General features: G+C 44.2%; 1 protein-coding gene across 1 annotated transcript; it reads right to left on the bottom strand.

The window, feature by feature from the left end:
• Positions 1-245: 245 nt before the first annotated feature.
• On the bottom strand, positions 246-13,915 carry igsf10 (immunoglobulin superfamily, member 10). The gene is made up of 6 exons (XM_088913954.1): positions 13,713-13,915; positions 13,290-13,419; positions 11,642-12,032; positions 5,740-10,410; positions 4,421-5,324; positions 246-2,703 (listed from the first exon to the last, which is right to left on the bottom strand). Exons 1-6 carry the CDS (start codon positions 13,913-13,915, stop codon positions 795-797), a joined length of 8,208 nt encoding a protein of 2,735 aa, XP_088770080.1. The 3' UTR covers positions 246-794.
• Positions 13,916-23,553: the final 9,638 nt, after the last annotated feature.

The following is a 23,553-nucleotide window of genomic DNA, read 5'->3' as shown; positions in this document are numbered from 1 at the left end:
TTTATTAGAGGTCTAGAAAGGCAAAATAGGAATATTTATATCCACACCAGTTTATATAACACTGATAGTTTTGTATTTGAATTAATGAAAATATAATCAAAAAGGACAAAACAGGAAAGGGAAAAGAAAGACAAAATGAGTGAAAATATTTTAGCAATATAAATATCCAAAGTATTTTGTTATAAACAAAAAAAGAGTCAATCCAGTGTAAACTTTGTAAGAAAAATATATTCATCATACTTCTGTACACTGCATGATGAGTTTAGCTTCCCTAGAAAAAATAATACTGTAAAATGTTGTTAAAAACAGTAACACATCCACAGTGTCTTTCTAAAATTGTTCACCAGTCAGCCTTCAGGATCAGTTATCTCAAACATGCACTTTGGGAGACTTTATTTTGGGGGATGTAAGCAGACCATCAGAATTTCCAGAGAATCGTTCCAGAACTGTAACGATATCCCCCAAAATGTTAGAAACTTACTCTCTTTCCACATGTAGCAGTTCCACTTTCAGACCGAGTTCATTTGCCTTTAAAACATGAAATCAAAAACAGTCGCGAGTTCCCTGACCCGTTTGAGTTACAATAAAAATAACACTTTTTTTTTAATCATTCCCTGTGTCTGCCAAAGCACTATGTCTCCCTCCTGCTTGTCTGCTTCTGCTTAGAAAAAAAACGTGAATCAGCCAGTTTAGAATCTCCCCAAGCAGGAGCTGCTAATGGTTAATTGAAGGAAAAAGGCAATTATTTAGGCAACATTCATGTGTCTGGAGCTGTTGCACTGCTGCCGCCCTCATTAAATGACTTGAACATACGTTATTCTAGAATCAGTGCCAAGGTGATTCCTGGCAAGGCACTTGTAGGTTCCAGAATCAGAACGAGTGGGTTTCTGGATGACCAGTGTCCCCTGAGGGTGAAGCAGCTCGCTACCCATGGGGCGGCCTTTTCCTGCTGTGGAAATTATGGAGCGGTCTGGCAGCTCCCACGTAATTTCGGGCTTGGGAATCCCGATGGCTGCACAGTGAAGTTGCACAGCCGCCCCCGCCTGTGTCCGCGCGCTCTTGGGGGGGCCGTTGGTGATTCGGGGCGCGTACCCCACGACGATCACCGGGACAGTAACGGAGGCCTCCCCGGCGTCGTTCCTGGCGGTGCAGACGTAATTTCCGCGGTCATGAAGCGCGGTCTCCCGGATCACCAGGGTCCCGTTTTCGAGGAGGACGTACCTCCCGTTTATCTGCGGCCTCGAAAGAACGTGCCCACCGGGAATCGACCAAAGGATTTTGGGCCTGGGGCTGCCGTCAGACAGGCAGTGCAAGAAGAGCGGTTCTCCGCTGACACTCTGGATTATCCCCCTAGGTCGGGTAAGTATGTAAGGCTTCTGGCCCACCTCCAGAACAATCAGCTTTTCGATGTAGCCGACTTTGTTCCTGGCAGCACATCTGTACTTGCCCGCATCATCCTTACTGGGGTTATAAATGATTAAGTTGCCATCGCTTCCTAGCTGATACCTTGAGACCCTGTGGCTGTTGGTAAATCTTGTCCCGTTGGGCAAAAGCCAGATTATCTCGGGAGGAGGGTGGCCGTCGGCAGAGCAGTTCAGAATGGTGGTCTTGCCTGTGCTGGCCACGACTTTTTCATTGAAGGGATTCTTAAACATGGGCCTCCGCAGCATGCTGGTGACCTCCAGCTGCACTACCATGACGGTTTCACCCCCACCGCTGCGTGCCACGCACACAAACTCGGCGGTGTCGGTCGGCCTGACGTTGCGGATTTCCAGCGTGCCGTTCTTGTGAACCACGATTCGGCTCCCGTAGTACGGAGCGGTGATGAAAATGTTGTCGGGCATGATCCACATGACCTGAGGCGTGGGCGACCCCTCTGCCTTGCAGTCGATGAGCTTCCGGGTGTATTTGACAGCGGTTTCCTTCACTACGGTTTTGTTTCTGTACAGGCCGTTTATAGTGGGAGGATTAGCATCCACCTCTAGCTTGAAGACTTTCGAGTCATCTCCGGCAGCGTTCCGAGCCACGCACACGTACTCCCCCGAATCTGTTAATGTGAGATCTCTCACGGCCAGGGACCCGTTTACGTGCACTAGATGCCGGTCGCTGGAGGCCGCGATCATGTCATGCGACGGGAGAAGCCACATAATCTTTGGCTTGGGCTCCCCCGTAGCTTCGCAGTCGAACCTCACCATGTCTCCGGACCTGGCCCTGGCGTACGTGGCGGCCGGAGACTTGAGGCGGGGCGTCGCCGTCACGACTGTGACGTGCACCTTCATCTCGTCCTTCCCCACCGTGTTTTCGGCGTAGCAGGTGTAGTCCCCTTCCTCGGACAGGCTGACCCTGTTGAAGTACAGGGTCCCGTTTTCAAAAAGGACGTAGCGCCGCCTCCTGCCCCCGTTGTCGTCCGCCTGCAGGGCGCTGTTGACCAGTGTCCCGTCCGGCAGGCCCCAGGAGATCTCCGGCTCGGGGGCCCCCGACGCTTTGCAGTCAACTCTGAGGTCATTCCCATAAGGCACTTGCTTTTTGATGAACGGCTTGTACTCTATCTTGGCTGGCTTCATGGACACGCCGACCTTCATCAGCAGCAGGTCGTCTCCGATCCTGTTCCTGGCAATGCAGAGATAGTCGCCGGCGTCCTTCTCGCTCACGGCGTCGATAATCAGGCTGCCGTTGAGAAGCACGTGGATCCGGTTGCCCATCCTGGAAGCAAGAGCAAGGTGTAAGAAGTGAGCTTAGCCATGAAACATTCTGAAACAGAAACATTGCAAACAAACAGGATATGTGCCAAATATGTGGGCAGTCCTGTGAGCTGAACAACTTGCGTGGATTAAAGTATGATCCATTTTCCTGTCCAATGCAAGTTAATACTCCCTTGTTCATTTATTAAATTTGCTTTGTTTTGTTGTAAAGTTCATTGAAAAAGTAAATGAGCTGTTATGAAAATGAAAGAAGGCTTTACTAGATTTCTGTGCACACACAAAATATGCTATGCATATGTACGGTATGTTAGTTTCCACTAACAAACTTGCAATCTTTGTTCACCAAATGTTTTGTCTGTAGTTAGTGTGCTATAAAATAGTGATTATTAGAAATATGAATAATAAATTGCTCTATTGTATGTCTGCATCGTTAAGATGTATCATTGATGTTGCAAACTTATGTCATGACATTTCTGTGTTTGCCTTCATCAGGTAATTAACTATTAGTTGTTATCAGTCTACAGTTTGTGTTTCATTATTCTAAATACTTATTTATAATGTTAAAAAGCTGCAATGAGGCAAAGTTAGACTGCATCAGAACAAGAAGTAAAACAATATTTGGATAATAAGCATACTAGTCAACTAGGAAACAGTGTCAAAATGTTTAGAACAATTTAACTGCTGCCATCATATTGTACCTACAGTACAACTACATTTTAAGTTCCTGGCAACTGCATAAGTTACCTATGATCTTAAAGAATTTAAAGGATGTTGTTCTAGTTTGTTAGACTCTGATATCAGAATTATTTCTGTTACTTTTCTACACAAAGAACTCTGTTATTTCTTACTGATTATGCATTAATAATGTAGTGCACAAGAAACATTTTATTCAAAATATAAAGTCCGACTGTGGAATGCCTTGGACCCTATGGTATGTGTTAATGTACCTCAACCTGAACTCTTGCCTAAGGAAAATTTGCACCTAATATCGTTATTTTAAAAGTAAATCTAAGATTTGCCTCATGAGACATACATTAGTATTTTAATTTACTATCCAGATGTTACAAATTACAAACCTAAGTGAGATGTCTTGGAAATACAAAATGGAAAAATTGTTTTAGAGTGTCAGTTTGCAAGGCTAAGGCTACAATATGAAAAATGCAGACTGTAATAAATAGGCCATTTGTGGGTTCAAATCCCAAGTGGGGGACACAGCTGTTGTACACTTCAGCAAGGTACTTTACCCCAACTGGTAAAACTTGCATTTAAAAAAAAATCTGTCCTCTGTCATAATGTATAAAAGCAATGAACAAAAACAAACGGGTCCATAGATCTCCAAAACTATCAGTAAGCTGCACGGGGTTAAAACACTACTTGCAATATTAACGCCATCAAGTTACAATAAAGCAACACTGCACTGATTGTCCATACACCGACAAAAATACCCATTCACTGAACAGAAGTTTAGGTGAAGGTCAAATTCTAGTGTCGCACTTTTGCTTCCCTACACCATGTATCAAATCTCCCTGGCTGCACACGGCGCTGTGTGCATCATTTCAGCTGCACCATTGCAGCATGCTGGGCCTGGCTCATGCCTCGTAAGAGAGGGGTGATGTGACAGCGCTGGTCGGAGATTTCCTCCGCCGGGCTTTGCACTCGTTATTATCGGAATCTGACCGAACAACCGAACCGGTAACTGCAGGCCCTGAGGACTTAACCTGTGCCACTGATCCACAATGGCTTTGGAAGGCAGCCTCCAGAGAACCCGGGGCTTGGGCTCCGCCACAGCCGAGCAGTTAAGCAGTAACCTGTCTCCATAGCTCAGGTCAGTTTTGCGGCCCGACGCGGTGACGATCCTGGGCGCCATCTCCGCCTGCTCCACGGTCAGGGTCACCACTCTCCTTTCGGAGCCCGTGGAGCTGGTGGCGATGCACTCGTACTTCCCGCTGTCGGCCGTGGCGAGGCTCTTGATGTACAGCGTCCCGTTGGAGAACACAAACACTCTGGGGTTGACGTAGTGCAAAGGTTTCGCCACCGTTCCGTCAAGCAAGACCCAGTGCACTGTGGGTTGAGGTGTGCCCTGGGCCGTGCATGGCAGTTTCAAGTGCCGCCCTATTTCTCCCTTCATGTGCAACCTCTTTTCTTCCACAATGCTGGGCGGCGCAGCCACCACTTGTAACTTGACAGTCGCTGTGTCCGCCCCAGCAGGATTACTGGCCACACATTTGTAATGACCCCGGTCATACACAGACACCTCCTTAATGATCAAGGTCCCATCCGAAGCGACAGACACCCTGCCGTTTTCTGCACCGTACCCCCTAACCAGGGTTTTGTTTGCAAGAATCCAGGATATAAAAGGTAGAGGTCGGCCTTCGGCTTTGCACTGAATTTCCACTGTGTTTCCAGAGAGGGACTGCATCTCCCTCACTTTGGGCTCCAAGATCCGGGAAGGGTACGTCACAACGGAGAGGGTGACCAGGAGCTTGTCAGAGCCGTGCTGGTTCTCAGCAAGACAGAGGTACTGTCCGCGGTCCTGAATGCTGGCGTTCTGGATGGACAGGGTCCCGTTCTCGAACACTTCAAACTTGTTGCCACGCTTGGTCTTCATGGTCAAGGTAGCCCCTGGCAGGTGTTACAAGAGAGCATTCAATCATGGGAAAAGCAACACACCTCCTTATGTTTCCTCCATTCAGAATATGCTCCTAGAATATGCATGTTAGCATGCAGAAAAAAAACTTAAATTCTCATATTACTTGCTGCATAATGGCAACACATTATATTAAAAGAACAATGAAAAACCTGTGATGTGTATTAAAAACATCCATTTAAAAGAAGAAACCTTTCATTTTGTTCAGTGATATGAGTAATGAAATATTTATATATTACAACAGATTTCACAGCTGTTTGATGTCTTAGAATTTGTTAATGCAATGCTGATGCATTAGACTGCCAGCTGATGTAATGTGTTTCTTTTGCACATCTATGTGAAAGATGAGAATAAAATGAATCAGTAATTTATTTAGCAATAATACGGTACCTGAGGAAAGTTTGGTCCATCTTATAGAGGGAGCTGGATATCCAACAGCTTCACATGGCAGAAAAGCATCCAAATTGGAAAGGACTGTGAAGCTTGCTGCATTTCCACCCACGATTTTAGGCTTCGACAGCTGGTCTTTGGGCGAAGGCTCCATGGCTATCGCATTAGCTGTCGATGTGTCAAATCCAGCGACCCGGTCCTGCCTGGCAGCTATGGTATTGTCCACCTCACTGCCGAAAGCCTGCGGACTGTCAGTGTAGCCCTGCTCGGCCGTCAGGATGGCCAGGGTGTCGAAGATCACAGTCTTCCCTTTCTCCCTGGACTCTGAGTTGGGTTTCTCCCGCATCCTGCTGCCCCTCCCAGGGGACTCTGTTGATTTAGATCGTGTCCCAGATGTTGAAATAGTGGGTATTTGTGCTTCGGGCTTGAAAAAGTAACTTCCACTTCCCGAGCCAGTTTTACTGTGTTTTCCGGTAGTTGAAAATGTAGTGGGCCTGACTTTTTTAAACAGCGGGCTTTGTGTTGTGAATCTGCTAGATTTAACTGAGGGAGCCCTCGGACGAGGTTTTGCAGTGCTTGCAGCAGCTGCAGTTGTGCTCTTAGCTGTACATTTAGTTCCTGTTGTGGTTGTGGGCTTGACTGTAGGTGCAGGTTTATAGGTTGTCGCTGCTGTTTCTGTTGTTGTCTTGGGTTTGGCAGTTCTCGTGAAACCTGCGCTAGGAGGCAATGGAGTAGCAGTGATTTTTCTTGCAGATGTAATGCTTGTTTCAATTCTGGAAACTGTTCTTACTGTGGCTGTGGTGGGTTTAGTTGTTGAAACGCTGTCAGCTTGTGGTGTACTTTCTGTCTCTTTGGAATATGCATCCGTGAAAGAAAAAGGGCGCTGTGCTTTTGAGAATGTATATGTAGAGACAGACAAACCACCCTTGGCTGCTGCTGTGGTTGTTTTTGAAGTAACAGGAGTGTCAGCTTTCTTCAGCTGAGTAGTCGTGGTACGTGAGGTTGGTGAGAGCTTTTTCCCTGGCCTCCGTCTTCGAATGCCCTTTCTCCTGAGCGGTCCCATGTGCTTTCTGGAGCCTCTTGTCCTGGATTTTGTATTGCTACGAGATGCAGGTGGGACTGTCCCCGCGGCGGTGATGGTTCTGGATGTAGTCCTTGCAGGGGTGAGGGCAGGGACTATCTTCACAGTTGTGGGATCTTCGGCGGAAGGTGATCCAGAAGCAAAGCCTGAGGAGGCTGACTGCTCAACTACTGTGGACGGATCAGAAATATCTTTCGTGGTTGTTAATGGTGATGCTATGGTGGTAGTAGAGAACATCATATCAAAGCTAGCTGACCACGATAAAGACTTAATGTCTTTAATTTGTGATGACGCTGTTGTGGGAGAAATGATGACTTTTGCAGCTGGCCGAACTTCAGAGGAAGTGGAAGAAGACCCAGAAGAGTAGCCAGACAAAGGTCCAGAGGACTGAATAACTGTGTCCTTGTTGATTGATGTTGTCATAGTTGTCATGGGTGTAACCAGTGACTCCAGTGTTGGCAAGAGAGCTGTTGTAACCTTTGCCGGAGCAGTGGTAGTGGTTGTCTTGACAGGGGCACTCTTTGTGGCGAGCACCGGCTTTTTTGGTCTACGTAACCTGTTCAGTAACTCTTTCTGACTGTACCGGTTCCCAAACAATTTATGCCATGGCACTTTACCATAAATGACTTTGGAGGAAGTCGTTGTAGCTTTAGTGGTTGTTGTATAATAGCTCTCAGCTTTGCCTGTACTCTTGACTAATGTTGTGGGATCATGTGTGCGCTCAGGAGGGGTATAGGCAGAAGTTAGGACTGATTTGGGGGCCTTTGTTGTTGGCCTTGAAGTAGCCAAGGGCTGTGTCATGGGTGTCGTTATGATCCCTCTAGAAACTTTTGTCTGCGGTGTGATGGTTTTTGTGAACATGGATGATGCAGTTGTGGCTAACAGTGTATCCAGAGTTGTTGTTACAGACTGTGATGTTTTCATCTGAGGAGTGCTTCCCATGTGGGGCTTCGTAGGTGGTTTGTCAATTTTATCTTTAGTCGCTCTGTTGGCATCAGTACCAGTGTCTTCAGTGGCTACAGGTTTCACCGTACGAGTGTCTGAGGGAGTGTCGGTTATTTGGCACTCACACTTTGTAGTCTGCTCTATAGAAATTGGGTCAGTGCTTTCATCTTCATCATCTGTGGATGTCTTTTTGCTAAGCTTAGATAATCTATTCAAGTATGCATGGATATCAGTAATTCTGTTTGGCCTGATAATTCTCCTCCTGCCTGGTAACTTTCTTCTCTTGCTAGTACGTGGCTTATTTCCCTCCAGGCTAGGCGTGCCCCCCGTAATAATTTGGATCCGATTGTGTGATATGATGGTAGACCCTGAAGGCAGTCTTGGGGAGCTGATTTTCTGTGTGGTGTGAAACGTTATCTCGTCTCTCTGCCCTTCTGCGGCTGTGACAGCTGTGAACGGGCTTTGTCGATCGGGATCGGTGGAACTGTGAACTACAGGCTCCAGCAGAGGGCCGGGTTTCTCTATCAAGGAGGTTGTCTTAGGAAACCTGGTCATCAATAATGGCACGGCACTGCCTGCCACCTCTGTAGGCTCCCCAGAATACATCAGCTGGATGTCGTTTTTGCTGGGTTCTGTGACCTTCTGTCTGGATGTGACGGGCTGGGTAAAGGTTTGTTCAGAGTTTTGGTGAGGTGTGGTTGTGTGAATACCCTTCGGACTGACAGTATGGTGAAGTGTAGTTTGGAAAGGTGTTGGTCTTGTGGATGTCAAAGCTGTATCTTCATCACGGTGACTCATTGTTGTAACAGGGGCTGCTGGTGTTACTATTGGGAACACACCTGTTTCAAGGTGGACACTCGTGGTCACTTTGTGTGTTGTTAAAGCAGGGTTGGGTGTATCTGTCACTATTGCTAAAAGCTCGTCCTCTGTTAAAGTTTCTCCTGAAGCTTCTTCTCCATCCCCCGAGAGCCCTGCAATGTGTTGTGATGGTATCCTTTCCGTTGTTTTCTGATTCTCATTTGTTTTATTTTTTGGGGCTTTTTGCATGATTTCCACCCAGCGCTGGGGATCAGCTTTCCTTGAGGTTGTGTTGAAGGTCCTTCTATTTCCCAACACACGTCTGGTACTTGAAACTCCATTTCTTCTCTGGGTTAGATCGCTCTTGTTTCTGCCTTGCGTTGTTTTCCTTTTAGGGTACATTCTGCTTGAAGTGAAAGTCCTAGACTCTTGCCTGGTCCTGTGGGAAGCACTGGCAGAGAGTTCCTCATAGTCTGTTTCCTCTAAGTGGGAGTCGAGCTCATTTCCTGAGCCTTCGCCATCTGACAGCACCTTCTTAACCACCTTTGATTGTACTTGATTCCTTTTAACATCTGAAAACAGTATGCTGGAAGACAGAATGTCTGCTCCCAAAAAATTTGCTGCAAGGCATCGATAGAAGCCTCGGTCCCTCTCTGTAAGTCCTTGAATTCCCAAGGTCCCATTTGGATACACTTTTTTATTCCCAAATGACTTGTCTAACACTGTGTGATCTGGTAAAATCCAGTTAATGGATGCTTCAGGATTGCCCTCAGAGCCACAGTGAAGAAACAGACTTTCACCCAGGGACCGGGTAATCTGAACACCATTTACATCTGTTTCTTCCACATCTGCAGTCAAAACAGTAATCCTGAAGGCAAGCACATCTGCGTCCAGGTAATTTGTGGCTATGCAGCGGTACAGGCCAGCGTCAGAGCTGTCTGCCGCCCCTAGAGTCAATTTCCCCGATTCCGAAATTCGAATCCTCCCGTCTTCGCTGTTGTATGGCGCTCGCACTTTGCTGCCATCCGGCAAAATCCACTCGATTGACGGCTTTGGCTCCCCGAAGGTTTTACAATCCAGTTCCGCTGTCCCTCCTGTGAGAACCGTGTGCTCTGTTTTCGTGGCGTTGTCCCTCCTGATCATTGCCCAGCTGTATTTATGCGGCTTCGGTGCTTTGTTCTCGATGACCATCTGAACCTCCGATGAGTATTTGATGTGCAGCGTAGTGAAGGTGGTTGTGGCCCTGTCCAGCTGCAATGTGACCTCTCCCTGCATCAGCCACGGGGGGTCCGCCTTGATTTCCGCCTCTATGTCGGTGGAAATGTCGTCCTCCTCGTCTGCTGTCTTTTGGTGATATTTGTAAATCATGGATGGAGTCTTTGTTAGAAGCAAACCTCTCTCCAGTTTCATGGGGGAGTCACTGTAGGTAGCAAGTATCCTCCACAGCTGCTGAATGTGGTCGTAGTCGATGTTGCAGATCAGAAACGTAGCTAATGTTGCACGTAGCGCTGTCAGGTCTTCCTTCTCCTCTACAGACACACCCCTCATTGAGGCTGGTCTTTGAACTGTACACACAACGCTAGCTTCGTTCTGAGACTGATCCGTCATATTCAGCACCATTGACCCGATAGGTGCAATGAAGTCCCTGGATGAAACCGGAGTGAAATCTCCCTCATCAATAGAGATATTCCTTTGTTTAAGATGGGAATGTATCCAGGGTTTGGAGCAGGATAAGGCTGCAGAGGGGAGCTCCGCAATATCTTTTCCTTTGGACGCAGCGGGAGTCTCACAGGTCGGACACTGCTGACCTCTGGCATACTTCCGATCTCGTTTGCATTTCAGCACCCCTGAAATAAAAAAAAAACAAAGAAACTCAATAGTACGATGAACAATTAAAAAATCTTCAGCTCCTGTTAGACTTTTAGAACTTTATCTTTTGTACTTCAGTCAGAGGTCCGATGAGATGAGATGAGATTGAGTGAGAGACCTCATCAGAGATGGCATTGTTTTGAAAATTAAAAAATGCAAGGTAAAGTCTTTAGGTTGTCTTAAACTCCAATAACATAAAAAGCTGCAAATGAGAGGATGCCATTCAGCTTATCTAGCCTGGCAGATAGAAAAGCTTTCAGCTTTTTAGCCTTTTGCTAAAAAGGTTTATTTTTTGTCAGCAAAGCTGACATGAAATGTGCAAAAGATCAATTTAAACATCAGTTCACCTGCCCCCTTGTGGACATGAATCATATCGCTACTGCCTCAGCCTATTTAGATGCAACAATTTACTGTTTCCCAAACGGTAAGCAGCGCTTTCTTTTTTTCCCTCACACTGGTGAATACTGTTCTGTGACCTTTTTTTAATGAAGCAGACACTGGAAATTAGGATATAATATTAAAAAGTGAAACAAGAATATGAAAGAAGAGATGTTATGTTAAAATTGTACAATGCAGTAGTAAGACCTCATTTAGAATATTGCATACAGTTTTGGTCACCAGGTTATAGAAAAGATACTGCTGTTCTGGGATCAGTCCTGTTCCCAATTCCTGATAGAATATTATAAATCCTCAAAGGCCTGGACAAAGTGATCCCAGAGGATTTCTTCAGAAAGAAGAGTGAAACACAAACCAGAGGGCACCACCGGAAGTTATATGGAAGTGCATTTAAGGTCGATACCCTGGTTTCTTTCAAGAAACAGCTGGATGAAATCATTGCATCAGTTGGCTAGTAAGTACTCAAACAGACTTGAAAGGCTAAATGTCCTCTTGCTCATAATCTTTCTTATGTTCTCATTTTATTAAATGCAGGCTCTCCTCAAGAACAGACCAATGAATGTGGAGGTGGTATCACTGAAGTCCAAATATCCACAGTCACAGTGGAATTACTGAAGAAATACTGTCTTCAACAACTCAATCCCTCAAAACAACACTGAGGTGCATTATGCATGTCAATCAATTATTTTTAATGTTGAAAAAAATCATAATATGGTGCATTCTAGAGGTTGGAAAAATTGGCAATAAAATGCACGTGCATAATAATTCTGCTCCTGAAGGCGCTTTTCCCTGCAATACTGATGTCTCCACTACCTGGGTTCTGCTCCATCCACTGGGGAAGCCATGCTGTTCTGCAGTCGCAGGACCAGGGGTTTCCATGCAGGAAGACGCTCTCCAGCTCCGTGCTGTAGGAGAAGATCTCGGGTGGCAGGCTCCTCAGAGAGTTGTCTGAGAGGTAGATGTTTTTAATCGACGACATTTTGAAAATCTGGCTGTAGCGCATGGTCACGAACGTGTCCGGGTGAAGCTGCTGGAGGGAGTTGCCCTCAAGATGCACCAGCTTCAGTGAGCTGAGTCCGTAGAAGGCCTCAGGGTGGATAAACTCAATCTTGTTGTGATCCATGTGTAGCCTCACAAGGCTCCGCAGGCCGTGAAACGTGCCCTTGTTGATTTCTTGGACTTTATTGTAACTCATCTTCAACACCTGGAGAAACAGAAACACAATGTTGCTCGAGCACATCCAACACATACAAAACCTTGTTTCTCATGCAGTGAGGAGCGCATGAGAGTGTAGCCTGTGGTTTGCTTCAGTCAAACTGATATGCAGGTCAGATACATGCAGGGTGTTGTGCACACAACAAGGGATGCAGGGTAAAACTTTGCGATTTATAAAGACAGTTGGCGCTGGGTTTTTTAATAGCACGAAGGGCCACACTCAACATAGAGTTGTCAAACGTTTCCACATCTTTTACATTACAAATTTCAATGCATTAGACAAATAATGTAAAGACATGTGGTCATGGAATTTATCTCCTGTTATATTAGAGACCTCCTCCTTTTAAATGGAGTTTGAAAGTAAAGAAGGTTGCACTTTCTTGGATTATATATCCAGGGACCTGATTAATATTTGTTCAGTAAACAGACAGCTCAAAAATTGGTTGATGTTCCCAATTATAAGGATGTAGAGCTACTGTATATGTTTATTATGAGGGAGAGAAAGTGTCTCCAGTAAAGTAGTCCCTAGTCCCATACGAATGCCCTGTCCAGCCGTGGTTTTGTTTTGGACACGGGCTCTGTCCACTGTTCCTTGCTCTATCCCAGTGCCCACGCTATGTCATGGCCCTTTCCTGCGCCTCTGGCAGGGCCAGAAAGGTGGGGCAGAGCGGCGGCTCTGTGGCTCAGGATCTGCGCCTGTGGCTGGAAGGTTGCTGGTTCATATCCCGTGGCGGGCAAAGGAATCCTACTCCGTTGGGCCCCTGAGCAAGGCCCTTCACCCCAACTGCTCCAGGGGCGCTGTGTAAATGGCTGACCCTGCGCTCTGACCCCCTAGCTTCTCTCCCTGTCTGTGTGTCTCATGGAGAGCAAGCTGGGGTACGTGAAAGGTCAAATTCCTAATACAAGAAATTGTATATGACCAGTAAAGTGGTCTTATCTTATCTTAAATGGACCCGATTGGCTGGCGTGGCCGATGGCAATGCTGCCTTGGGAAGCTCTGCTCCCGCTCCCCGGTGGACCCACTGCACAGGGGTGGGAGGGGGAGGAGGACGACCGCACGGCGCTTCTGATCCGTGCTTCTGGACCGCGGGCGGGGGGTGTGCCAGGCTGGCAGTGGGTGACAGGGTGCCGATCGAGCTCACTTTGAAACTTTAGAATGAATAAAACCTAGCTCACGAGAAACAGACATGCCCAACTGCGCGTAAGATAGAGTGACGCAAGGAAATAGGACGTTTGCTTGCCGTACCTGCAAGGACAGCAGATCGCTGAAGGCCTTGTCCTCTATCGTCTGGATCGCATTGCTGTGCAACATCAACAGCTCCAAACGTCCTAGCCCAGAGAAATCTCTTTCTTTTAAGCCAGTTAAACTGTTGTACCTGAAAAGAATAAAATAAAGCCTGTGTTAGGCACAGGAACAGCAGGACATGGGTGAGGAAAAAAAAAACTTCTATGGCATGACCTGAAGAAATCTAGTATCTAGGTTTTCTGGATATTTAGATTGTCTCCAGGAAGAGCTCGGAAAAAAAAAACAAAATGCACTGCTAGTGTAACAGAAGTGAGAAAAAAAACAGGTGATTGAAATGATTAATCACAGAGTAGATCAGAGTTTGTGTTTTTAACTTAGTTGCCATGCTTCAACAATGAAAGTATTATGAGACAGAGATCTTACCCAAAGTTAATGCGTTCCACAGCTGGCTGAAGTTCACCCGGTATAGCTGTGAGATACCTGAAGGTACAGTGCACTTCAGTGGGAACATAACAAGCACAGGACCTGGGGCAGCCTGTGCTTCTGGGAATCATTCTAGCCCAAAAGCACAAAAACGCCAGCAACCTCCACCGTAAGTATACAGTGCCTTGGCTGAAGACCTTCATTCTGGTGAAAGATATTTCACATCACCGTCAGAAAAGTACTGCTGTTTCCATGGATCGCTACAGTCCTGTGGTAAAGAGAAAGATGTTAGTTTACACAAAGTTGAAGCAGCCCAAAGTAATTCAGCCATGTCTTAAGAGCTGCACTGAATGCAAGTTCATCATGTGTGGTGTAGTTTAACTGCAGAAAAGAATGCCAAAGCAAACGCCTCCACTCAAAACTTTATTCCTAAAATCTTTTAACATGAAATAGTCTGTCTTCCCTTTGCTGCATCATCATTCATCCTGAGTGCTGTCTGTTCTCACAAACCATCATTCAAACATCATTATTTACAAAAAAAAAAATTTTCTTAAAAGACAAACACCAATATTACCCTCTATATACTGTAGTACTAATGAAACATTTCAGAATGATTAGGAGACCAGATTGTTACAATACTATTAAAGGGTGTGGTGGAGGTGTGTGTGTGTAAAATAAACTAAGTATGCATGATTAATGTACCAAGAGTAATATTTCTTAATTCTAGAAATCGGCTTTTCATCGAATCCCTGGAGACTAACCTTTTCAGTGTAGCTTAGCCTACAGCTGGATAGGAAAATGTCCCACAGCCAGTACTGTACATTGATTATAAAAGAACAAAGAAATAAAAAAATTCACTCAGGTTTAACATTACCTTAAAGTCTCCAGGATGAATTTAGATATACTTTTCCCAATACAAAGTTGTTTTGTACTGGTCCTCTAATAACATTTCACATTGGAATATGTGTACAAAAAACATGTGATGAACTATGTACTCAAATTATTTAAGTATATACACTATATATGTTATGTAAAATAATTCTGCATTGCATCAGACATATATGTTATATATAAGTTACTGGTTAACTGGCACTCTAAATATGTGACTACTAATGAAATTATATGACGTCTATGAGACGCTATTGCTATTGTATAACATTATTGTATAACGCTATTGTATGACGCTATTGTATAACATTTTAAAAAACATTTTCCGTCATCTATACTTAATAAAAGTGTATATTTTCATTCTAAAGTTTAAATTGAAACTTTTGTCTCCCCACATTCAAGGTAAACCGATATTTTAACTAATAAACCGTACTTTTTATTAATGCTGTTTTTTTGGATGTCGTTATTGTTAATATCTAAAGTACCTGTTGGTGTTGAACCTCTCTGGGAAATTAACTTTCTCAAACTGTATTGTTTTTACACCATTTTGTTAAGAAATCATCTTCCCGTTTTAAAAGCGAAAATATACAAATCTATCCAGGGAAAAAAAACGTTTATTGCAATAAATCACGTTGGACACTTTTGCACATGGATTTTGTATAGAATCTTTAAATTAACTTCAATTATTCTACAAATATATGAATCCATTTTAAGAACACCCTTCAACATTCTGGTTCAAAACCGCAGGAAATACCTATAACAATAGAAAAGCGCCTTCACTTTCACGGTCCTAAACGCAGTGTCATCTAATTATGCGAGACTTTCAGAGAATCCTACTTACACAAACTGCTCGGTCAGAGCTGGGCAGCTAACAGACGCCGCATTTTAACATCACGAATCCGCCTGGCTCTCGGAGGACGCTTGCTGAAATCCTTGATACGATTTTTTTTTTGCTTGTTTGTTGTAAAAACAAAAAAAAAAGAAGCAGTTTTGACAATCACAATCACCTGCCTTTATCCCAGCCAGGTCCAGAAGCAGATTGGCCGGCACTACCCCGGGCGCAGAGAGCCGTGAATGCATGAGGATGCGCGACAGCACCGGGCTTTTCGCTGAGCGCTGGGGTTCCGCCCACTCCATCACCGCACTTGCCCCCAATCCATTCTTCTGCGCCCGGAGACCCGACTCCCGGCGCCTTGGTTTAACTCATTTCTCTCCCTGCTAATCTGAAATCTCTACAGTGCGTTGCGGGGATTCTCTTTCGCGCTGCTGCACAGGTACAGTACGTCCCCCACAACCCTGCATTCATTCGCGAGTCAGATGCCCACAGAAGAGGAGCAGACACGAACGAATGACAGATGGAAGATACATGTTTTGCGAATGGACAGAGCTGAAAGGAAAGGCAGAAAGAGTCAACTACCTCAAGTTTGTTTTATGTTTGGTGTTCACGTACTTGGAGCACAGAGCTAATGACAATAATAAACAAGAACACCGCCAACAGCAATAATAATAATAATAATAATAATAATAATAATAATAATAACTATTATTCATAATAATAAACACATACAAAAATCTTGGTGGAAGAACTGAAAAAGTGACTCAGCAACGTCACTATTCTCACAGCTTAATTAAGTTAATGTTACATCACAAACCAAACTGCCGAGATCTCTTAACTTCACGCAGGTGTGTGTTATTAAAATACTGTGGTCAGTTGAAGAAACAAAGGGGTACAGTATATAAACGTTAACACAGATAAATGCACCATCTGCGAGTTCCCTGATCTTTTTGGCACAAAACAGATTTTTTTAAAAAAAGGTTACGAACTCATCTAAACCCAATTGAGACCAGAGAGTGCATTATTAGAGGTTGGGAGTGTAGAAACAACTTGGCTCTCTACTGCGAATCGACTTAAGGAATGCGGGACAATAGTCCCTTTTAACATCGCAGCTTGAATGAATTTAGATAGTTACTGCGGCTGGGAGAACATGCTTTGCTTGCCATCGCAAAGAAGCCTGTATTATATTGAGCAGAACATGAGCAAAGAAAAGCAAACAGGATGAGGAGTTCCTACCACACGCCGGAGACCAAAGGGCCCCGGCATGTGGGCTGAGAATTAAAAGTGCGTTGAAAGGACGCAAGGTCTGTCGATAAGGTGATACACTGGTGCACTGACTGTGCCAGGAATGAGCAGTGACCATGCAGTGGTTTCTTCAGAGCACCACTGAGGCCGAGACCCAGTAATAAAGACCGCGACGGAGTGTAAATTACACAGAAGCCGCGTCGGTCTTATCCTGTTGAATTTGCCCCGCGAGGACTGGAGAGCGAAGAGAAAGGGCTGGGCAGTGAGACCGAGCTCACATGAATTCATTTTTCCAGTCACAGCTTGGCTAGCGTTCATTTTGTCCACGGATTTTAAATAGCTACGGCATACAGCTGATCAGAACAGCTTATGGGAAGTTCTGTAACGAACGTCTCTTGGAACAGATCCAGGGCTGTGTATTCTTTGATAAAAGAGTACAGAGCAAAGAAAAGTGAGAGTGAACACTGCTTTATCAGAGGGGTTTCATACAGTATGTAGAAATAGGTGTTCACTGGGCTTTTGTGTTTCCAACAACAGAACAAACTACTGTACTGTATATGGCTGTCTTTGCTAAGGAAGCTGTGTGTTTGCATGGTCAAGGGATGAAAGAGAACCCGAAAGCACGTGTGAGCAAAGTGCATTTGCAAAAATTGGTGAAAATGATTTTCGATGGCCCGTCCATGTGGAGAGGATGGGGGAGGGCAGACTGAAGTGTCAGATCTAGACTGAAGGCAGCTGCAGGCAAGAAAGCCTCTCTGGATGTGAAGGATTAGTATGACAACATCCAGCGAAGGGATTTTAACTGAGTGATATTAAGCGATATTTGTCACTACCCTGAAATGAAAATTGATTGCGTGTGCACATATGTTTCAGTTAATACATCCATACAGTGTAGCACAGCCCTGTCTCTCTTTTGGTCAGATAAGGTTACGTTTAAAAATCCAGAAAACAGAAGGAGATCCCACTAAGGACTTCGGATGGATAGAGTGCCATTCAGTTTTACTTCCACAGACCTGAAACGTTTAAAGTTAAGCATTAACTTTTGGAGTAATGAGAGTGATGTCCTTTCCTTCACGTGGTCACTGGGCTAGAACCATTCTTGCAGAAGGTGAGCAGGGTGTCAAAATCAGGGTGTCGAGTTACCCAAAGCGAGTAAAAGCGTGTGAGGTCTGCAGTTTGGGCGTGCTCCTCTGCTCTTTCATCGTGACAGGGAGAATTCCGCGCGTCAAGATTCACAATGCACTGTCATTCGTGTAGCCAGCTAACATCTGGAACTCATCGCAATTATGCTCTAAACAACATTTCCCCATGTTTATTGACAGATGCAGTTCCAGCAGAGTGAGGTGTTGGAGGGGATTGATGTGTAAGAGAGAGATCCAGAGTTCTCTTTGTTTTTCTTCCTGTCTTCCTATCCACCACCATTACCAATACGTGTGACTGAGCACCAAAACACAGCGAGGACTGCGCTCTGCACCAAGGCTGTGCCTCATGAGAGTCAGCATTACAGTCGCTTTCAAGTGGCACAAGGTGATCAAGACTCAGCTACCTGACTGAAAGGCCTAGTTGTGTATAAAGCCAGCCAGCTGCTCATCTGGACAAGGAACACAGACTTTTTTATTATGCAAGAGAAATAATAAAGAAAATGCATGTCTTCCCTTTTTTAACCACTGGATTATTTTTTTTTTGTGGCACGCAGAATATTTCACATTAAATTGAAAGCAGATGGCTTGATGTTACTAATAAGCAGAGCGAGTGGCATCCCTCGCCAGTTGATGTCCCTCGCCAGTTAGTCAACATTGCAGGAAGTTTGAATTTAACCTCGCGGTATTGGAGAAACTTTGCCTTAAACCTGGGCACAAGAGTGACAATCATCACAATGCTCTCCCGCATGGGATGCTGTAAAAAGTCTCAGTCTTGCAATTAGGGAAAAAGAGTTTAGACTCTCTCAAAGAGGAACTGTTCCTTTTTGCCTAAAAATAGCTCTGGGTTCCAGCTTTGACGTACTATAACCCCATTTGTGATTAGTAGCTCTTCCTACCTCAGAGAGAGGTTTCATCCTGCTGACCTCTGAATGGCACGTGAATGTGACTCTGCGTGAAGCCACAGCTTCTGCCTTCTGGAGTTGTCTGTACCGATTTCACAATGCATTCAGAAGGCAATAATGCTCGAACCCAGGGTTTTCCTTACCATAAAGTCAGTCCTTTGCTTTAAGCTTTTGTGGCCTGTGGGGACTTGAATGTTCCAACAGCAAAAATAAGTGTTACGGTGTGTAGTTCAGGACCCTGCGCAGACGGTATAATCCGGAAGTGACTGGAAAAGGGGCTACGGGGAAAACACGGTGAGGAGAGGATTGGGAGGGATGGCGGACAGGGGGCGGTGCCGACAGGGAATCCAGGTGCAAGTGGGGAATGCTGGCAAACAAGTCCAAGGAAGTCCAAAAGGGAAACCGGGGCGCAGTCCATAATCCAAAGCCGGGAGGTCCATCCAAGACGAGGACGATTAAAATCCCTGGGAAGGGGGAACTTGAACAAGGACACGGAGGTTAAAATGGAGTGACGAGGCCAGGCGCTCCGAGCCCCGGACTCAGCTGGGTCAGGACGCCGTTAGGAAGCCTACGCCCTCGAGCCGCAGACGTAGGGCGACTTGATGCTAGACGGGCCTCCGGGAGTCCGTCTTCCAGTGCAGAGCCCCGAGCTTCCGGAGCACCGGGTTTGAATAAAGGACAGAGCAAAGGGGGCAGGCGAACGTGATAATGAAAAACACAAAAGGGTTGGAGCGCCCTCTAGAGGAGGGATGACGATCGTGACAAAAAGTCTACGAACATAAGAAACGGTGCAAACGAGAGGAGCCATTCAGACCATTTCGGCCCCGTTCTGTAGTTCGTAGCTAAGTGATCCAAGAATCTCATTCGGGTGTTTCTTGAAGGACACCAGTTTCAAACGCATGGCTGGTAGGAAATCTTATTCCGGGCTTCAAAGAGGAGGAAGAGGAGATTTTCAGTGAGCACTGAGATGAGACTGTAAAATCAAGGTAGGCACAGGCCGGAATTCATCTCCCGCAGAGATGCGAGTAGTGTCCTGCAGTATATGAGCACTTCTTCACTTCTTTCACCCAAAAGAAAATATCAGTCCATAAAAGGTTAAACCAGGGAAAAGATGACATGACTGCTTCTTAATGAAATTTCATTCGTAACAGAAGATGACACATTTTTGGTATATGGACTTAACATTAAACCCATATTTATGCTTCATTTATGCCTCCCTGTTTCAGCATAAAAACAGTAGTCTCTTTTTAGGCTTTCAAGTTACTCCTACATACTTGTCATTTTTCTTAACAAAGCAATTCTTCTTTTTTTCAAAGATGTGTTTTAGATTAAAAATTAGGATAATCTGGTTTTAGTACTGGCCAAACAGCCTTCCAGGCCTGTGGTTAATCAAAACAACATTGTTTCTTTTTCTTCCGGTAATGTTATCCAGATGAGGATATTACAAACACGAGTCCCTTCTTACAGAAAATGTTGATCTAGGCTGCCATGAAAAAAGGGAAAAATAGATAAACAGATGGAGGATAAATGCAGATATGTAAAATTAATTTTTAGGACAAAAAACGTGTTTAGTTAAAGTGGTGGAGGGTTGTCTGCCTGTTTGCTGTTATGACAACTTCTGCACAAAAAAAGATGTTTCAGATCTATTATAAAATAGTAAAAAAAATCTTAATGGAATTTCTCATCTCTTCGATACTAGATTTATAAAGGCAAATTCAGCCTTGCAGTGAAGAACTTGTATAAACCACCCTAAGCTGGATCAAAGGCATGAAGCTGATTTTATCTTCCCTTTTTTAAACAACCAAAAGTTTTAAGTGACTGGTGTGTTCCTGTAAGTGACAGCTCCTGGAGTGAAACAGTTCATTATCGTTGTCTCTTGGGCTGCACAAGCTCAGTATATTTGCATGTTAGTGTCACACACAGAGTTCACATTAGGTGGGTGGCTGTGGGTAATTTTAATACGGAGTATAAACAAGTTCTAGGAAGAAAATGAGAATGTAATGAATATGGAATGTCATGCGCTTCTTGGCATCAGAAGCACAGTTTGGGCGCAGAGCAGTGTTAAAAGCACATTGGGTGGTGAGGGAGGGGAGTTTCTCGGATACGTTGAAGTTATAACAGGGTGTGAAGTTTTGCTGTATGTAGAAGAAACTGACTTCAGATTAACACAGGGTTTAGGCTGGCTACAATCTTTCCATAAGTCATCATCACAAAAGTATTCAGCAGTGTCCTGTCTGTTTTGAGTTATATGCTGTATTTTATTATATCAAATAATAATCCATTATCTTAATTATTTTAGAAATAACAGTTCTGCAGTTGTGACCTCTCATTTACTGAATATACAACTGAAATATACATATACTGAGCATCAAAAGAAACTTAGAATTTAATAAATGCAAAACATTCACAAACGTCCTATCAGGAAAATGATGAAATCTCTTTTGTAGTCATTGCATTTAATTAAACGTGTGTGATGCGGGACAGTTTGCTACGGTGATTAGCGTTTGACATCAGTTGGGTTGATCAACAGATGATTTACAGTACTGTGAACCTCATGTATGAGCACTTGAAGGCAGTAGAAACTGTACATCTGTGACACATGCTTTGCTCCAGGGTGGAAGCATTGTCTTGTGGATGTTATCTAGAGCTGGTCTCTGAGCCCTAGACTATTTGCCACATGTAGTCTCAGCTCATCCCACAAACGTTCAATGGGGCTCCAGCCAAGAACTCCAGGCAGAACCGTCGCATTTTCATCTTGCAAGAGAACCACCGCTGCACGAGCAGCACAAGGAAGTGTGTTATCCTGCTAGAATGTTGCCACATCTGGATGAATGTGCAGGGAGGGCAGTGAGTGAGGTCCCAGGAATTTTTTCAGTGTAGCACCATGCAGTCAACTTGCTATTAATCACTTTAAATGGAGTTCTGTGAGTAACTCAACACACAGTACATTTTTTACGACTATTTTTTTTATTAAAAATGATTTTAATCAGTTTGAGAAATTCTAACCAGAGGTCCTATGCTCTAGAGAGCTTCAGTCTTTATTTAACAGGTCATCATTATTTTAGGAAATCATCATTTTCTAACCGTTTAGAACAATTTAAATTGTGATCAGTAAAACATGTGATTTTATAAATTGAGTAATATAGAGGTCATTTGGGATCAAACTACTTGATTAATATTTTGCAGGACTCGCATACCTCCAGACACCTGAGACTTACATCTAATGACCCATAAACAATGTACAAGTGCATTTAAAACTGAGAAGAGGAGACACGTCTTTGGTTAAGTCTTGGCTCCTAGAACAAGCTACCCAGCCATTTCACCGAAGCCAGTACTATGATTTCCTTCAGGAAAGAACTGGATGAGATCCTTGGATTATACTAACTGCAGCCTAGACGTCTCCCGTTGTTTGTGACTGTTCTTACAGTCTCATCTATCTGCATTGGGACTGTCTACAATCCGGAAACCTGGTGTTAAACCATTAAGTATTAGCAAAACACATAATTATACATATTTATACATTTTTACAGTATGAAGGAATGGTATGTGCCAAGAACATCCATCTCAGAATTCTATGGAATAAATCAAGTCTCTTTCATTAACTCTGCTTTAACTCTGCTGCAGAATATGTTTGTGTGACTCTATGGCAAATCTCCAAAAACCCTTAAATGCCTCCAAGCCTGGTCTTTACAAACATTGAAGCATTAACACTGTTAACACCTGTCCAAACGTCACAATTCTAGTTAATCTTTGATTTAAAGACTGTATTGGCCAAGATATCCTTAGTTGCCTTTGCTCACAGCACAATAAGCTGCTGTCAAACTGTCTGTTGACTTTATGATGCAGGAAATATTTCTTCTTGGTATTTTTCTGGTGCTAACCCTGCCACCCAGCTTTTCAAAGAGTTATGTTATAGTGGTTTTGTCACCGACACTTTGCTTCAGAAAACAGTGTGTGATAATACTGTATAATTTCACCAGGGACAACAACATCCAAGAACTGAATGCTTTGCGAATGTCTGGAATAGCTGGTGTGACAGGTTAGGCTGAACAAGCTTGGTTAATGGGCAGCATCCTGCCACAGGACGAGGAGACTCGAACCCCATTCAGAGTGAGTGCAAGTTGGAGGTGGGCTGGAGCTTGAAAGACAAATGCAAAGGGAGGTGTTTGTTTTCAACATGCTGTATATAATGAATTTCATATGGATGGTGATTAGGTACAGCTGTGTATGATAGACCTGCCATTGTTATCCCACCCATACGTCAGTTAGTACCTTCCGTTAATTGGCTTTTTCCATCTTCAGTTACGGCATTGCATTCAAGTGTAAAAACTGCCCATCAGGAACGTCCATGTGCATGTGGTGTGGAGGAAGTATTTACTGTACACATAAAAATGCAGAACAGTTATTTCTAAAATACCAAGTCAGAGATGGTAAGCGAGATGCACGTGCAGGAGGTCCCTGGAAAATACGGATATCGCGCTGTGCCCGGAGAAAAAGAACTAGAGGAAATGAAGATGCTCTAAGTGTTCATGGCTGAACTCTTCAGATTCTTTCTTAATTAAGTTACTCCTCTGTTTGTTCTGATTCTGAGAGGTAGGACAGGAACAAATAAGTTGTATTATTACAGCACATATGAGAGGATTACAGAATGCCTGTGCTGGGGATGCAATAAAATACAGTACAATTGGGCATCTTCCCACATGTGTTGTACAAAAATGAAGCTTGGAACATTAAAAAAAGCCTATGGTATAGCTACTGCTACAGTACTGGTGTCTGCTGGATGTTTTCTTAACTCAAATATTGTATTTAACTATCTTTATATATATTTA

The sequence above is a fragment of the Atractosteus spatula genome, chromosome 4 (assembly GCF_055471065.1).
Source record: "Atractosteus spatula isolate fAtrSpa1 chromosome 4, fAtrSpa1.hap1, whole genome shotgun sequence".
In the NCBI taxonomy this organism is placed as follows: Eukaryota; Metazoa; Chordata; class Actinopteri; order Semionotiformes; family Lepisosteidae; genus Atractosteus; species Atractosteus spatula.
This window is presented reverse-complemented; position numbering and strand designations above follow the sequence as displayed.

Bases quoted from the DNA above. Each gene is read 5' to 3' on its own strand.
- igsf10 (XM_088913954.1), bottom strand. From the start codon at position 13,915: ATGAAGGTCTTCAGCCAAGGCACTGTATACTTACGGTGGAGGTTGCTG. The intron at 10,411-11,641 runs GTAGTGGAGACA...TTTTTATTTCAG, and splicing joins GTGGATGGAGCAGAACCCAG to GGGTGCTGAAATGCAAACGA. The intron at 2,704-4,420 runs GTTAAGTCCTCA...TCTTGCTTCCAG, and splicing joins ATTGTGGATCAGTGGCACAG to GATGGGCAACCGGATCCACG.